Here is an 18,361-nt window from a genome sequence, read left to right as displayed (position 1 = left end):
TAAAGAATAATCTCAGGAAGCTATGGAATGTATTTTATTGGTCTTTCCCTTTAGAAATCCTGCAGAACTCTTGCTCTTGTTTTCATAGTGATTTCCAATTTAAGAAGTAACTATATATTTTACTTAATTAGCACTAGCATCCACTTTTCAGTTTTTAGTCTTCTTTTCTGTATAGTTTTATAAAGTTTATTGAGAAATCCTTGCAAATATTTCATGTTTCACAAGTCTGTAAAGCAAATGGATCAAGATTGTCTTTTACATCTTTAAGAGAATTAATAAGTTAAAGATGTCCCTTTAGAATCTTTTACTTCCACAAGCTGATTCCCTAAGAAAATAAACGTGGGGAGAAGGGGATTGGAGAACTGCAGGAGATGAGAGATTTCTTCTTCTCCTATGCTGTCACTACCTAAATTTTGCAGTTGAGCTATTGGTTTCTACTAATGCCAGGAGTCCTAAGGGGCCTTAAATGAAAAATAAAAACAAGTAATGCAAGCACAAGTCAGAAATAAGGGGGAAAGAGACACTAGTGAGAGCTTAAAAAGACAGCATCCTGAAGTGCCCCCTTTCAGCCACTAGATGGCAATTATGTATCTTTATGTAAGGGGAGTGCAAAGAAATTTGCAGGTCTTCCCCAGCAGAACCGGCAATGAGAATAAATATATATTTTTCTGATTCAGAAAGTGGTGCCTGGGTTAGTACTGTAGCCTTGAAAAATAAATCAGCATCTAATGTGTTTAACCTGACTAAGACCCTAAATGGGAATTGGAACATTTCTCAAAGTTTAAGAATAAACTAAATCCTAAAAATAAAAGTCCCAAGACTTTACATCTCTGGAAAGCTCTGCCCTGTCACCCTTGAGTCAGCTAAGCAGCACAGTATGCTAAGACTGTGGGCAGACAGGGTTCCTGAATGATCTTGAACCTTTTTATGCCTTTGTCTTGGGCTGGTGTAGTGATAGCACATCAAAATGTTTAAGTGGAAGACATTAATTTTGTACTTATCCCTGCATCTTTTTCCACCTTGGATCTGTCATAGCTGGTGGTCAGGAGAAGTGAAGTTAAACAGGATAAAGAAAGTGCCTCTAGCACTATCTACTGGTCAATTAATAGAGATAACTGGAGTACAAATAGTGGACTCATTCTTTTTTCTTTTCCTGCTCTTTTCTCATTTAGCCACTAAACATTTAAAAATTAAAAAAAAAAAAAAAAAAGAGGAGGAGGAGGAGGAAACAAAAAATGAAACTTTTTGCTTTCAAAAAAGACAACTTTTGACAGAAAAAAGTGTTCAAAAAATTTCATCAGCTCAACTGAGTGACGGCACAGTCACTTCTCAATAGCTCAATTGCTGAAATGAGCTATCATACCCACAGTTCTTGGGATGCTGGATTTCTCTCTCATGGCTTCTCCCCTCCTGCTATTGCATAACACAAGAAAGATTTAAGGAAGGTAGAGGGAATGGCAATGCTGCCCTACTGAAGGAGAGTTAGGAATATATATAATTAGGTCCATGCCAATAGGATTCAAAATACAACTTTTATGCAGGTGATACTTCCTTTCATGCTGTTGGAGAGCTTGTCTCCTAAACAATGAATGAATGCACTCTGCCTTAGAGCTGTCTGAAAATTTTTTGACTGAAGAGGTTTTTTTTTTCCAAGCAGAAAAATGCTATTTCGACAAAATCAAAACATTCTTCAGGAAAGTATCTATTTTGATGAAATTTTGTTTTGAAAAAAAAATCTCAAAGCATTTTATTTCAATTAGGTTGAAATGTTTAATTTTGACTTTCTCGTTTTGAAATGATGTTTTTTGTTTCAACTATTTTATATTCTTTTATAATGTAACATAGCAGTTTAAATGACACTTGGTCAAGGATTTCCTGATGCACAATCCCCCTCCCCAAACATCAGCTGCTCATAACATTTTTAGATTCTTGTACCTTTTTTGGTGCAGAGCTAATGAATATGGGGTGAGCAAGTGTGTGTGCGCATGCGTGTGTGCTGGAGAGGGGGTTGGAGAAGTGCAGGAAGTGTGGATATTGGTGCAGGATGGGGGCTCAGCTCTCCATATACATTCCTGTCTATAGCAACATGTATAAATCACTGTCATTAACAGCTGAATGCAGTATTTTATCTCTAAACCTAATTTTTGTATTTAAAATGAAACCCTTAAGAGCTTCCCAAAGAGAAATTTGTATAAACTATCAAACTGCTGATTTAAATGTGGATCTTCTCACTTGTTGGATAGAGGAGTAGAAATGAAGGGAGCTGGTATATAGTCATCACTACCATTTAAAAAGTTTTAGCATAGTGATATATACTAAGTTCTCTCTATTCAATTATAGTTGTGATTACCTTTAAAAAAATAATCTATTGGTTTTGTACCTGAATCGTAAAATATAAATTTTCTGTTTTAGCAACTGCATACACCTAATCTGAAGTACCAATAAAATCTAAGGTAAAAATAACCATGTTTTAACAAGTTTCATAAAATGTTCTTCAAAGAATGTTTCTTCCCTGAAAGAAAATTCTTCTGAGCACGTTTCTTCGGCAGGACAACCTGAGCTGATTTCTGAATTTGGCTGTTACACTCACTTAGTTAAGTAGAACTCCTTAGAGCCAAATTTGGCCCAGAAGTGAGGACCCTGATTCTTCTCTTGCCTGCATCCGTCTGGCACAGGGATCACTTCATTTACATTGTTGAAGATTTTAATGATTTCTGCCTAGCCCTGTTCTTTGTAAAAATAAGTGTTCTGACTAAATTTTAAGACCAGTATAAATTATTCCATTGACTTAATGAGGAAAATTCAATGGGAAATGTTATTGAATTTATTCATATCAATCCCCTGGGCTTTTGCTACAGTATTTTGCTACAGAGTGGGAACCTAAAAGTAAGATTGACTAGTTGGTTTAATTTGTTTATAGTTACATTCTAGTCTGTTTTTATTATCTAAGACTAGAACTGCAAAATGTAAGCAAGGTAAATAATTTAATATAAAACACATTTAATGGTCTTTCTGTTTTAATCATTAAAACTATTCATTGTAAGATGAGAACTTGTATGTAAAGTATTTTAATTTAAATGAGCTTGACAGTATCCTTTCGAAATGCATATTGGTATAAAAACAATGTAAAGGCTAAACAAAACTGGTAGGCCTTACCTTGTATGTAGCTGTATATTGAATAGTGTAACTAACGTCTACCTTTGTATAGTCACCTTGCTCTTTAAAATGACAAGTAAGGCTCTTTCAGACCCTCATACCAAGAAGCTTTTGAGCACCCACAGAGACATAAATAAGGCTCATCTTCTTTGAGTGACCTCATGCTCAGTGATGCAAGGCTCATGTTGGCCTCTATTCTCACTTCTAACATGGTCTCCCATCTCATCCGCTTCTTGGAGTAGCTAGAGAAACCTTATTGACTCAGCCTCAGGTTTGGTGATGGACAAATCTGCAGAACCAGTTCTGCTCCACCAACCTTTGCCTATCTGAGGTTTTTCATAATACCAGGCTCACACTTCAGGGTTGTGAGAGAACACTCAACCAATCACCTCTTGTAAGGGAAGATACACCACATTGCTGTAAATATTCCTTGCTGCCTACTCCTGATGCAGAAGAATTTTTAGCATATTATGAAGGTATGTCTGGCACACCAAGTACTTTCCTATCTGATCTTTCTAATCCACCAAACTGGTGGAGTGACTCTCAGTGACTAAGGCTGTCCTGCCTGAACCTGTTGATAGCAAGCCTGAGACAGTGGTGCCTTTGGGGGACCTCCTATGATTCTGTGGTCTCAGCAGTCCACCTGAAGATTGGAAATTGCTCATCCTCCTGAGCTTTCCATAGAGTTCTTGGCTATGGGGTCTGAATGTCACAAGCTCTGGACAGTTGCCCCAATGTGAGGGAAAGTCAACCCTTCAAGCTCCTGACCACTTTCTTCTGCATCCCAATGCTGGAGCATCAGGAGAAGAAATTAAAAGGGGGTTGTGGGCTTCTCATATGTAGGCTGCCTCAACATGACCAGTTTAGAAGAGAAGGCTCCAGTCATTAATAGTTAGGAAAATAATTCCTAACCAAAAAGAAATTAATTTGTGGATAGTAAGACCATATATTAAAAGCAATACAACACACTTGCCTTTATTATTCTTAATACATACAGAAGGAGATAACCCTTTGCACGCTGCGCTACAGAAAAATAGCCAGTCTCTTTTGCCAGTCTTTGTTTCTATTTTAGGCAGTCCAACATCTTCAGAAGGGGCCTGCCTAAAACTGAATCAAAGACTGGCAAAAGAGAATTTGTCTGTAGCCTAGCTTGTCGAGGGTCATCTTCTTTGTCAAGTGTGCCAAAATATTTGCGTCCATGGCAGGTCAGACTCTGCTACATTTCTATTCCTAGGGCAGATGAGGTGTTAGTTGGGATGAATAAAAGCCTTGCCAAAACTTCTGGACTTTCCTAACCAAAAAATGAAACCTACCCACCTAGGACAAATTTACATAAAAGAAGCAAAGAAGGGAAATGACTTATGTAAATCACTGATTGAAATGATCACCCTCATATCAAGCAGGAAAGAAAACCAACAGGCCACATTTCCTGATCTTTTAAGAAGTACTTCATTCTCAGCCCATCTGCTGCATTAAGAGGCAGGACTACCATATAGTCAGAGTATTGACATAGGTAAGCATGATATTGTTACTTCATAAGCTAGAAGACTTAAGCTTTTCTAGCCCTATTGTGGCAGCCTCTCTTTGGTCACTAGTGGAACATCTGAGCGGGCAACAGTGGGCAAGTTAAGGTTCTGGGTTCAAACCCAGTACAGACTAATCTCTCCTTCTCCCACATATGTACACTCTTCTCATTGGAGTGGGTGACACAGTAGCTAAGGCAGTTTCCAGGCCAAATAGGAATATATAGAAAAGATGGACAAGCTACTTTGTTTTATAAATCCACTGGTTGTTCCACCCTGTTTTCAAACCTCTTCGCCAGTGTGTGACTACACCACTATATCTGATGAGCAGCCTCAAAGACTTAAGTTATTGTTTATAAAGGATACTTCCTGGCAAAAACAAACCTAAGCAAAAACCTCCTTGGCATTGCTGTTCACTCAAGTTACAAAAAACATTCCTTGTGCTATCTTGGAGGGAAGTACAACGTCAGTGGAAGATGATAATTCTTGGCTGGTGTTTTGTTCCCAGAGTGCTTAAAGTGGTGAGAAGACAACTGATTCATCTGTGTCGTCTGGGGTTTAAAATAAACCCCGTTTGAGATTCTTGATTGTAGTATAGTTAGGAGAAATCCTAAAGGGGCATATTTCATTCCTAGTGCACTCTACTATGGGTATGTCTATAATACAGGTGCTAGAGTGGCGCTGTAGTGTATACACTTAGTACAGTGATGGAAGGGGTTTTCCACTGCTATAGGTAGCTAGATCAATGGAAGAATTCTTCTGTCGACCTACTTCTGTCTACAGCAGGGGTCAGGTCGACCTAATCCACATGACATGCTGTGTGAAATTTTTCATAGCCCTGAGCAATGTAGCTAGGATGATGTAAGTTTTAGGTATAGACCAGGCTTAAAAACCTTTGGATTTCTTGTAAACATAGAAGAACATAGAAGGGGCTTATTTAACCCCCTTTTTCCTAGTTTATGGGATTCCATCTTTCCGGGTTTCTTTGTAGATGTCACAATTGTGACCTAAAAGAATACATCAGTGTCAGGAAGTGAAGTCTTATCCTTCCCTAAAATCTGTTTAGCACCGTTAGAAATCCTAAAAATGGTGTGAGGAACAGCTGGTTAACACTAATGTTAGACAAGACAGAGGATGCTGATCAGCAGAGGAAATATTTTGGGGAGTTAACAGAGTGCTCTGCCTTTGGTTGAAGGCATGAATCCATAATTAGTCAGTAGTTTAGGGGTGATCTTGGATTCCTCACGGATGCTAAGCTATCTCACGTAGAGACATCTGCAAGTTATGCTTTCAGCCATCTCTGATTGGCTAAAAGACTTTGTCCCATCTTGGTAGATGATGACATGACCTGTTGTTCATGCCTTTGTTACCTCTTAGCTGAAATATAGCAATGTGACATACATTGGCATGAAGCCTCTTGTGCATAGAAAATTCCAGTTAAAATAGAACTCTGCAGCACATCTCCTCAGCCTCGTGGACTCTCATGAGCACATCAAACCTGTCCTCCACTCTCTACACTGGCTTCCCATAGAATATTGAGCCACGGTCAAGGTCTCAGTTCTTATCTTCAAAGTTGCTCAATGACCTTGGACTAAAATATTTAAAAGATTGCCTAAAGCTCTGGGACAAAGGCTGTGGTACACAGTATCGTTCCTCTGGCACTAAGGAACAAGGGTAAAGCTCATCTTTCGGAAGGGCAAACCTGAGACTTCCCTCAGGAGCTAAGAATCATCGCAAACCTCACCACCTTTGACTCCAAAGGTCAGGTGGATTTCCTTGACCTTGCTTTCTGTAACAAACGCATCTATGTTGCTATATTTGCAAACAAAATACCCCATAACAAAATACTCCAATGTTCACTCTTCTCCCCCTTGGGAGAGGATGAGAGAACGAACACGTGACAGATGTTAACCGTGTTGCTTAAGGTATCAGTGAAAGATACTCCGATACTGAAGTAGTGAGCATGGATAGGTGATATAAAAACCTACATCGAATAGCACAGTCATGCACAGAGGGGCTTATTTTGCTAATCATTGCTTGTCAGATGTCACTGAGAATAAACAAATCAGAACTTCTCTCAGTTTGATAAAATGTTTGCTGTCAGGAAACCTTTAAATATACAGGATTCAAAGCCAGAAAGCACAAAAGAAAAACTATATTTCACTTTTTATAAGGAATTCATTCTGTCAGCAACGTTGGACCAAAATTATTTTTCAGGAGTCTTTAATCAATGACTTATCTAACAAGTGAAATAGAGTAAATCTTCCACTGCTATTAAAACATTTACCTCTGAACTAATCTCTGTTTTTTTTCCCCCAGGAATAACCAAAGCCTAGAGAGTATGTTATACTCCTCAGGGTACTGCCTCCTTTCCCAACCCTTTGGAATGCTAATGTATTAGGAGAGGAAAGGTGTCTAGTAATTTGAGCAAGAGACTGGGAATCGGGCTTTCAGACTGTGACTTTTCTTGAAGCCCTGGGCAAGTTAGTCAGTTGCTAACTCAGTGTCTCCAACTGTAAAACTAGAATAGAACAGTACATATTTATCTAAGTTGCAAGGCATATGAGAGGATTAATTAGATACTATTTTGTAAAGTGTTTTGAACATGAAAAAAATTCAGTAAATAGTAGTATTTTTCATTTAATAACATTCAACAGCTCCAGCTCTGGAGACTTAGCTGCCAAATACCATGTCTGCTTTCTTTATGCTGAGCTGCAGGACTCTCAGAATAGATTTTAAAACTAATTAATGTCTCAGATTCCTAATGCTCCAAGGTTATCAATTTTTCCTATCTGAAAGTACTGTAACGTTACGCTGTGCTGTATTGTCACAGATAAGCAAGACCTGCAAGCCTGTCTTCGGTTTTGCCTGGAAAAAATATTATTCTGGGCACAGAATGCTTAAAAAGAGTGCCTTTTTTGCTGCACACCAGATAGAACCAATACAATAAAGTTTTGGCTAAAATTCCACTTGAAAAATGTAGGCGTTGAGTGGGATCCTTAATTAGGCACTAAGAGGCAACTTCAACTGGAACACTAAGTAACAAATTGCTGGAGATGCTCAGATGTGGACAAATGCAGCTTGGTGGCTTTTAGTCTCTGATACTAGAAACTATTATTTTCCAAAGGTAGAAAGTAGTGTGGTTTTATTCTTGAAATATTACAGATTCTTTGATTTAAGTTCTGTTTATTTTCAGAGGCGAAAGGTACATTATTTTCTATCCCTCCAATTCTATATCTCAGGGAATGTGTTTTAGTACGCATACATACATATTTGCTTCCTCCTATTCTTGAATCATACATGCTGCATCTCACCAGGACAAAGTGAGGCTTAAGCTTCCACCTTTCTTTCTTCCTTTACAGAAAGAAGACTACCTCAAAGTACCCAGGTCCTGGGTAAGAAGTCTAAGCAAGACAGAGGTCCCTCAAACATCTTTTAAACCACACAGTTTTCTGTGGAGTTGTCCTTTGGACTTTAAAGTGGACCTTTTCCATGATCAGTCTTTTACCTGGGCAAACCTTTCAGGTTCCTGGGAAGCTGCTTTCATCTGTGTTTACATGTGCAGAAGAAAATGTTCTTCCGTCTCTATTTTCATGAACAAGTTTCCAATTTTTAAGTCACATCAACCAATGCTTCTAATCTTTCTTCCCACTGAGGGATATCAAAAGCTTGCTGTGATTTACACAAATCTTGGTTTTTCTTCAGTGTCTCTGGTTTAAAACTGTTTGCCATGGGAAGGCAAACCCAAAGCCTGGGGGAGAAATTTGAGGTTTTTTGCTGGGGAAAGGAGGGTTAAAAGAGTTTTGGGCTGTCATCTTAAAAGGCAAGGTGAAAAATGTCTTTACCTCAAACATACAGAAATGACCTGTTCTTAAATCAAAGGTAGTTTGGTTTAACCTTTCTTTGAATTATTTGATATAGAAATTCATGTAGTTAAACTTCAGTTGTACTAAGCAGATCCTGAAATCTTTTTAAAGAACTGAAGGGTCAATGACCATAATTTTAACCAGACAAAATATATTGGCATTTCAAATTGCGGGCAGCCATTATATGCCCCATATTCAAATGATTCTTAACCATTCTGGAATTTTTCCTTGGTATGAATGTTACAGAATTGAAAGATACGAATGATTCAATATTTTCTCTCTGGCTGAACTCACAGGAAGAATTCCCGTTTCCCCTAATGAGATTTTTAGATTATATAAACTATATTAATCTTTTAAAGACATTCTAGGGAGATGTTTAAAAACCAAACCAGTTTGTATGTTGAAAGTCATTGTCTTGTTTTCTTGAAACAATCCTTTCATCTCCTTTATAGAGGGATAGATGCCTGAAAAAATTAACTGAGGCAAGCTGTTCTAGCTTGAGACAAATCTTGGAAAAGGCGTGAGTGTTAAAGAAAATGATTCCAAATGCTATATAACCAAAGCATATAAATACTGTTTTCCCAAATAAATTTAATTGGCATAAGTCTCTCTTGACACTCATCGGAATATTTAGAGCCAGGTTACATGTGTTCAGATTGTACAGTCATTATGAGATCCTGGTAGGCTGTTTCATTTTAAAACAGTAACGACTGGACAAGAAATCCATGCTCTCCTTCCTCATTATGTAACCTCCGATCTCAAAAGACTGCTAAAAAAAATCTCCAAAATGCTGGCATACAATTCTACTTCACCTTCATTTGAAGATGACCTCCTTTAAACTACCATTTTTGTTTGTCCTTTGAGTAATTGCTTAACACATTACTTAATTGCTCAATGACATTTTTTTCATTGTGACCATGAAGATTTAAAATTCCTCTTTTTTTGCAACAAATTTTGCAAAGAATTCTGTTGTGCAATATTGAGTTCCAGTGCCCTCCTGCAGGTCATGAGGAATTCTAATGTGCAAGAATTAACTTTTGTTCATGGATATGGTAACATGTTTGACAGCAGACTTAGAAGTGGTCCTGTGTGTTAATTAATATTAACAGTTGTGATTCTTCCCCAAGAGATTATTCTTACAGTATTAGTATCAAATAAAATGGAGCAAGTTAATCTCTGATGTAAATCCATTGGTTAAAATAGGTTTATGGTTGGCAGGGATGAAATTACTCATTTAGGGACAAATTGGGAGGCTATATCTTTAATTAAAATGGCCAGTTAAGTATAATGTACATATAAGATAAGTTAAAAGTGTCAGCCAGTGAATATTACAATGGCTGAGAATGGATGGTCATATTTCTCAAGTGAATTCTTAAGAGTTGATGATTTTTATAGGTATTTTGTATATATAATAATCTTAGTACGTATGTATTTTATTTTTTATCTTTTTGAGAAATTGATCTTACTGTATTGTATATACACCAGAATAATGGTGATGGATGAAGTTTTGTAATATTTGTCCTTTGCATCATACTTTATCACATTCTAATCCAAAATGTTTGTCCTTTTATATTATAATAAAGTTTTTCAATAAAAATGTTGCTAATAAATTGGATTTAATTTTAATAGGATGCTTAATGAATTAGATACCAGCAGAGTATCCTGTAACTGAGTTTGAAGCAAGAAGCTAAGCAATCTTTTTTTAGCCTTTCTTTCCAGATTATTGTTTAAAGCACTATGTAGTTATTAGTTGAGCTGTCTGGTCTCTGTCAGATTCAGTCCACCTCTAGACAAATATATGATGATTCAGGCCCTGCTTTAACTTGTTACCTACACATTAAAATTGTTAGGGAGAACTGTTTGCCGGTATTCATAATTTTTTATCCAAATTACTCTTCTGGCTTTCTGTAAGACAGTGAGTCTTGTAACTTGATGTAGTTTCCTCCAGAGTAAACATCATTCGCAGTTAAATTCACTTGTTTCTATTTAATTTTAGTGAACGCTTTAGGAGAGCTGGGAAATCCTAAGATAAATACATACCTGAAATGTTATGTTCAGAAAACAACTCCATGGAAACCGTTTTAGTAAGCTATGAACATATGTTACATTAATACTCCACAGCTGGTAGTGAGAACTTTGCTTGCAACAAAGAAAATTGTTTTTTAAATATTTCCTTGTGTCAAAGTTTCAGATGACAAGTATTATCTTCCCAACTGAGAGACAAATACGGGCTAGTCTTCTGTTAGGTGGTTCATATTCATTTACAGGTGCCTCTCTGGTACTTATTGCCATAATATCTGAATAACTCCCAAACATTCCTGAATGAAGCCTGAATTTCACCCGTGAGGTTTACCATTTCACAGAAGGGAGAGTAAAGGCACAAAGAGGTTGTAATTTGCCCAAGGACATCAAGGAAATCTGTAGCAGAGAGGAGAATAAACCTCACATCTCCTGAATGTATGTAAAACAGATGGTAAAACATAATCTACCTGACTCAGGCTCCCTGTTGCTGATCTGTTATCCCAACCAAAAGAGGATACCATTAAAAAAATCCTAAAAACTTAATGAAACACAGCAGTGAATAAAAATTATATTCAACTTTAGCATTCTTTTTCCATTAAATCTTTTTCTGGGAATGTCTGGTTTAAAGTACTACATATCAGAATTTCTGATGTATCTACTGCCTGGTTAGTTCTTTGGATCACTGCGCTGATTAAGCAGCAGGCATTACCATTTGCTATCACTGGGCTACATTATTTCCTTGTGATGCATTTTGATAAAACACATCTCGATTTAAACAGAATACACTCCATTACTGGTATTCATTTAGCAACGTAGAAACTGGCACATTAAATAGTCCATCTACTCCAGTAATCCATTTCCAACAGCAGTGAGTACCAGATGCTTCAGAAGAGGCTGCAAGAAGCTTCAAAGTTGGCTGTTGAGGGAATAACCTTCTCATAAAGGAACCTTCTCCCTAATCCCTTTTGTTAATAGTCGTTTTATACCCTTAAACATGGGAGTTTCAATGCTTTCTGAACTTTGGGTGTGGAGAAGAAGCGGTTCTTAATTTTGTCTTATTTCTTGTCATTTTTCTTTACAATTAGTTATGGTTCTACTAGTTGAAATGCTATGCTCTGTGGCTTACTGTATTCAACATGCAGTACTTTCTTCATTCATAACTTGGTCTTGAAACCAGCATAATTGCATTCTTTTAAAGATTGATTCCATATTCTTTTCCTTTATCCATTGTTGAGTGAATGGTTAGTTTAGTATGTATTCAAATGTAACATTCAGTAGTCCACCCATCCTGGACAGTAATAGTGTACTAAAGAAATACTTAAAATGTTTTTACTCAGTGAAAATTTGTGCAAATTTCAATACTTGCACAGTTCTTCTATTACACCTACCCACAAAAAGAGAGTTGCTGTACTTGTTATCCAGTGCTCTGTGGTTCTTTGTCCATCTTTGAAAAGCAACACTATGGACTGGAGAATAACATCATAATACAAAGTACACACATGCTAAGGAAGTCGTCATAATCCCTAATTGTAGTGTGAGTGCCTAAACTGCTAATTTCCATAATAGGGAAAACCTGGAAATATGGTATCTCCATTCTTACAGTGTGATCGTAAAAAGGTTTCTCTAGCCGTGGAATTGTGCTAATTACTATTTAGCATCACTATCAATGAGCTGATAAATGTTTTCTCCTCTGTCTCTGTAGTGACTTGTCTTTTCTTTTTGAAGGATGATTTTGAGTTGAAATCTGAAGAGCGTGCTAGTGTAATTCACCAGCTGGAGCAAACCATTGAGGATCTCAGGACTAAAATTGCAGAACTGGAGAAACAATTCCCAGAAACGGAGGCCCAGATTCCTTGCAGAGACCATGAGAGTGGACACCCGGTTTTGCGGGAACCTGGTAATGTGGATCTTCAAACAAATGGAGAGAATGTCCTACCCAAAACTGTTTTACATGTAAAATCAGTACAAACTTCACCCGTAGAAGATAGTTTAATGCACTCAATGCCTTCAGCCAACACACTGCCACAGTCTCCTCCCCACCTGGAAGGGGATAAAAATGAATGGCCATCTCAGCAATTGCCAACTCTTGAACTACATCCCACATTTTGTTCTGAAGTATCTTTAATTCTGTCACCAAAACTAATGTCGGTGCAGCTGGATGAAAGCCAATCCACACAAATTACATCACAGCCACCTTATCCAGGACCTGACACTGATTTGTCCTCTTCTGCGTTTCAAGAAGAGACTGTATCGCCAGCTCCTCATCAGTCTCCAAGTACGGAGAGTGTGACTTGCAGTGAATGTCTCCCTTCTGTATCCTCTGAACCCACTTGTAGCATGCCACTGCCTGGCACAGGACTATCCACACCCCTGCCTGGAGCAGGAGGCCCTTCCTTCACATCACACTTGCCTGGTGCATGTGTCCCATCCCCACCATCTCTGCCTGGCTCAGGACTTTCCCTGCCTTTGGCTGGCACAGCAATGCCACCACTGGACCCCTCTCTGCCTGGCATAATGATGCCGCCGCCTCCTCTTCCCCCACCTTTGCCTGATGGAGAGATGCCACTGCCTCCCACTCCCCCTCCTCTGCCTGGTGCCGGAATCCCACCTCCTGCCCCTCCTCTGCCTGGTACTGGAATCCCACCTCCTGCCCCTCCTCTGCCTGGTATGGGAATGCCTCCCCCACCCCCTCCTCTGCCTGGTGCTGGAATCCCACCTCCCCCTCCTTTGCCTGGTATAGGAATGTCTCCCCCGCCCCCTCCTCTGCCTGGTGCTGGAATCCCACCTCCCCCTCCTTTGCCTGGTATGGGAATGCCTCCCCCGCCCCCTCCTCTGCCTGGTGCTGGAATCCCACCTCCCCCTCCTTTGCCTGGTATGGGAATTCCTCCCCCGCCTCCACTTTTGCCTGGTGTAGGTGTACCACCTCCTCCCCCACCTCTTCCTGGTGTGGGAATGCCACCCCTTCCCCCACCTTTGCCTGGTATAGGTGTACCACCGCCTCCCCCACCTCTTCCTGGAATGGAGATGCCACCCCCTCCCCTGCCTTTATCTGGCATGGGAATGCCACCCCCTGCCCCCCCGCCACCCCCAGGGGTAGCTCCTCCTCTTCCACCAGCAGCCCAGGGCAGCTTCTTGCCATTTGTAGGCCTTCCACAAGTCTGTGGGGTTCTTCCTCCACCATTACCAGCTGGTTTATTTGTAATGGGGATGAATCAGGATAAAGGGATCAGGAAACATGCAATAGAACCATCTCGACCCATGAAGCCTCTTTATTGGACAAGAATTCAGCTTCATAGTAAAAGGTAAAGTATACAGATAATGAATGATGGTGAATTTGTTTTTGTTTCAAACCTTTTTCAATGACATGGGGGTGAAATTAACTAATTGCTTTCGTGTCTTGTGAATGGTTCCTTACAAAATACACATTTTCGGTATAATTGCCATTTTAATTTTAACTAACATTTAAATAAGGTGCCCATTGCATGTAGCATTTTGACTATTAAAATAATATTGATAGCTCATGAAAGCTATTTTACAAAGGTAATATTGCAACAGTCTCCTTATGAACTACAGAGAGAGCATATTAAGTGCTATTTTTCCCCTTTTATATAGAACAAGTCAGTACAGAGGGGGAAAAGGTATATTTTTGCTGTTTGAGAAATCTTTTTAAAAAAACCCGTTTTCTGGATAACTTTGGCCCTGATCCTATGGGGTGCTGTGGACCCTTAGCTCCCAAAATGGTGATGTGTGTCAGTCATTATGTGACTCAAAAGTAAGACGCTTGTGCCTCTGCCCCTTTCCACCAGCTAGACCAAGGTCCTGTCTCAAGCAACTTTCACACGCAGATAGATTGTTCCTCCAAATGAACCTATGATACGCACACTCTCGCACACTCTCAATTCCCATGTGTCCGAAGGTCCAGTTGCCTGTAACCCTCATTACTTGACACTGCTCTGGCTCACATCAGATTTGTTGTTTAATGTATTTTTCTGTTTTGCAGAATGCCCTTTGTTTATGGAAATACTGAATCATACTCATAAGGAAATACTGATTTTGATTTCAGTAATATTACCTCTTCGTGTCCGCCATACTTTTTGCCACTTAATTGTGGATTTATATTTTCTCAGCCCAAGCTTCCCTTTTCTTAATTACTACTCTAACAATATAGTTGGTCTGTACACATCAGGTTATTCCAGGGTCTGGTGGTTTTTTTTTTATATATAGTGAGCTAGTGATAACACACATTGTGTGGCACATGTGAGTATAAAGCAATTTGAAACATATTGGAATATGATAAAAAAGTGAAAACTTAATATATACTTAATAAGGACTTCAATCTAAAATATAGTCTATTAAACGCCTGTTACTACTCTGCAGTAGTCAGTCACCTAAAAATACTATTATTATTTTTTTTCATTCCACCATTTGTGACTTTATTTAGTTTGACATTGCCCTACTTAGGTCTTTTGCTTAACTTTAGAGATTCTAATGCTTCACTTGTATGGGAAAAAATTGAAGAGCCTTCCATAGATTATCATGAATTTGAAGAACTGTTTTCCAAAACAGCTGTTAAAGAGAGGAAGAAACCAATTTCAGACACCATCACAAAGACAAAGACTAAACAAGTGAGTACTTTTTTCATTTCCAATCCTTTTGGAGGTGGTATCTGTTTACACATAGCTAGGCTTCAATAGGAAACTGGGATGTATGTTTTCTTTTTTTTTTTTTTTCCCCGCCTCAAACTATTACTCGACATGCTGTTTAAAAATATATTAAAAAAAAAAAAAAAAAAAAAAGTCGTGTATGGGTAAAAAATTTTAAAAGCTAGCTACATTTACTAACTTCATCTATAGTCAAATGAAGCTCTGTTTCTGTATTAATTGCTTTTTAAATCTTTACATGGTGTCTGTAAGTGTCTGGAACAAACTTGAAATAATAGCCAGAAACAAATCTCATAACTTTTAGTATCCTGTGTTTCTGGGGAGGGAGGGTAAATAAAATAGGCAAATATGATTAAACTGTACATTAGACTTGTGGTTGTTCCAAAGTATGCTTTTCAGCTTCATTTATTTACATACTTATAATACGTGAACTACACACAAAAATGTGAAAGTTAATGGAACTAACATTTGTGCCTTCAAAAAAACTCAATGGTTTCAAGGTTTAAACTGTAAGGCCTGGTCTACACTGATAGAGAAATTTGGTGGCAGTCGACAGTAGTTACACAAGCTACATAGAGTAGTTTGCGTAACTTATGTCAACGTCCTAAATTCCCTTCTGCGCGCCGTCTCCACTATGCTGCGCCGATTGGAAATGCATACCCATCGAAGCAACGCTACGCTTTTTGGAGAGGTGGTTTTATTAAATCGACCTTCGGATCAATTGAGCGGGTCTTCACTTCCTCTCAGTTGATCCGGATAAATTGATCTGACGGCAGTGAATTTGCCACCATCAGTGTAGACATAAGTTATAGTCTTTGAAGCTTAGTTCTTCATTTTCATTAAATTACGGTGAGTTTCTGTAAAAGACATCCTTTTCTAGCAGCACAGATTTGATATATACTTAAAATTTCATCTATCTAATCTATCTACCATTAATATATGTATATATGAACACAATATATAGTATGCAATTTATTCTTAAGTATTGTACAGTAAATTTAATTGGTGAGGTTGGTAAGAATTTAGTAACATCTGAAAATCAATCCTTGAAAATTTCTGTCCATCCAGGATCTTTCACCATAAAAATAAGCACAGTATCTGAGCTATATTGCGTGTGTCTGTTTATATAGTTAATGCACATGCACATGAATGCATAATATAAATGAAAAAGCAAAATGGAAAAAAAATGCATTGATCAAAAAAACTTTTTGAAGTGGAAAGGATTGCAGTAAATGAAAAAGAAACCAGAACATTATAAATGCAAATATGCTTTGTGCCCCTTCTCAATGATTGAGTTTTTCCTCAAATATTCTATTAGTACTTCATTAGTGCAGTTGACTTAGACTCTGGTAAGGTACCTGGCCAATTATTTCATATTTTGTTTTTCCCTGAATGACATGGAGTCTATGCACTCATAAAGTCTCACAGAAGAACACAAAAATGAAAAATAAAAGTGCTGTGGCTAAAATTTTATTGAAATAAGGCCGTTTTCACCTTACTTAATTTTGTTTTGTAGAAATATTTCTCTGTCCCATTTATATGTGAAATCTAATTTTATAGATGGTTTATAAAGGTTTGTTTTTTTAAGATGCTTTATAATCAATTCCACTTTCATTGCACATGTATACTAACTGGATGACATGTAGGCATTTTTGGCATCTCATGATTCATTGTAAGAACTAAACTAGTAACATTCATAGTAGTGGCAAATATTCATGAAAATATTCCCTAACAATGCCACATATATACAATGAAAGTTCTGGCTTTTTTTAAATGTTTTAAAAGAACTTTAGAATTCTTATTTTCTGATAACTTCCTGAAAGTTTGACTCTAGTCTGCTACACTATACGTTTCTGTGTAATAAGGTGACTGTGCTGTCCATCCCCGCAATATATATTATAAGAAATATAATTTAAATAAGTTTCATAAGCATTGAACGTTTTGTGACTGTATCAGTGTTTTTTGCATTTGGTTTTTTTGTCATTTTATAACAGTTCTTTAACAAAAGAGGAAAGAAAAATGTGTCACTCTGTTTGCTATATAGGATTTGCCTTGTGTTCACTTTGAGCAACAAATACAATCATTTGATCACAGGAAAGCAAGTTCACATGAGCTGAGCCTTGCAGTGCTTTTTATCTCCAGCTCGTGAATGAAATAGCAACACTTCTCAAGGAATACGGGCTTGTCTGCGCAGAACACTAGAGCATAGCAAGCCCGAGTGTGAATCTGCAGTGCACTAGCTTGCCACACAGCAATATTTCACGTGGATCCTGCTGCAGTGCACTGTAAGTTCTGTTGTTTACGTTGACATGCTGTTGTTTGAAGCCGAGAACATCGAAGTGTGCTAGAGAACTTTTAGTGCACTGTAGCAGCGTCCACACAGGCCATTGCACGGTGGCAAGCTAGTGTGCTGTAGATTCAGACGTCGGCTTGCCATGCAATATTGCCCCATGTGGTCATGCCCTTAGAAAAAATAAAATTAGTATAGCCACAAAAACAGAATAAATAAAGTGATGTGAAAAGGGACTTTAAAGCATCCACTAGATTTTTTTTTTTTTAAAGGAAAGAAACACGGAACAGTTAGTGGGTTAGATTTTTTTAGTCTTTGTCCACTTTGTGCCACAAAGCAGCACACATTTGGACTTAAACTGGCCAGAAACTGCAAATGGAGAATTTCCCCTGTGCGAGGTAACTCTCTGCTAGCCAAAAGCTGTCAGAGACAGGGTAGTCTGCTTCACCCACCCTCTGTCCCCCTGCCCTCAGCACAAGAGGCAGAGAAGGAGGCAGACTGGGGCCAGGGAAAAATATGGTGGAGCAAAGGTTGTGTGTCCAATCTTCCCCTTACCAGGCCCAGATATTGGAGGATGTGGACACTGTAGCCGGCTCCTCAGGGTCTTCCCTCTACGATGCATCTGAGTGACGCTTCTTCATGGTGGTGAATTCATCCCAGAATGTATATTTTCCCACCATGAAACATTGTTCTTTTATATCCTGTATGTTGCTGCTTTTATTTTATCGTTTATCTAAATTTCCAAAATGTAACTATAGACATCCATTCTATGATCTGGGTGCCTATCTGATAAGACACAAACCACTAAATAATACAAGAAGGCTGTCTACTATTTTAAAACCA

General features: G+C 38.3%; 1 protein-coding gene across 4 annotated transcripts in view; it reads left to right on the top strand.

Annotated features, from left to right (window-relative positions):
• Positions 1 to 18,361, top strand: part of FMN2 (formin 2) — a 227,799-nt gene that overhangs the window by 75,272 nt on the left and 134,166 nt on the right. For all 4 annotated transcript variants that reach the window (XM_067535849.1, XM_067535852.1, XM_067535851.1 and 1 more), the window contains exons 6-7: positions 12,293 to 13,869; positions 15,048 to 15,192. In XM_067535849.1, coding sequence (XP_067391950.1) covers positions 12,293 to 13,869; positions 15,048 to 15,192 — 1,722 coding nt within the window. The remainder of the gene's footprint in view (positions 1 to 12,292; positions 13,870 to 15,047; positions 15,193 to 18,361) is intronic.

Source organism: Emydura macquarii, unplaced genomic scaffold (genome assembly GCF_026122565.2).
Source record: "Emydura macquarii macquarii isolate MOO-44397 ecotype Brisbane River unplaced genomic scaffold, CSIRO-AGI_Emac_v2 contig_3517, whole genome shotgun sequence".
NCBI classification, from domain to species: Eukaryota; Metazoa; Chordata; order Testudines; family Chelidae; genus Emydura; species Emydura macquarii.
Note: the sequence above shows the minus strand (reverse complement) of the source record. Positions and strands in the feature narration are given on the sequence as shown.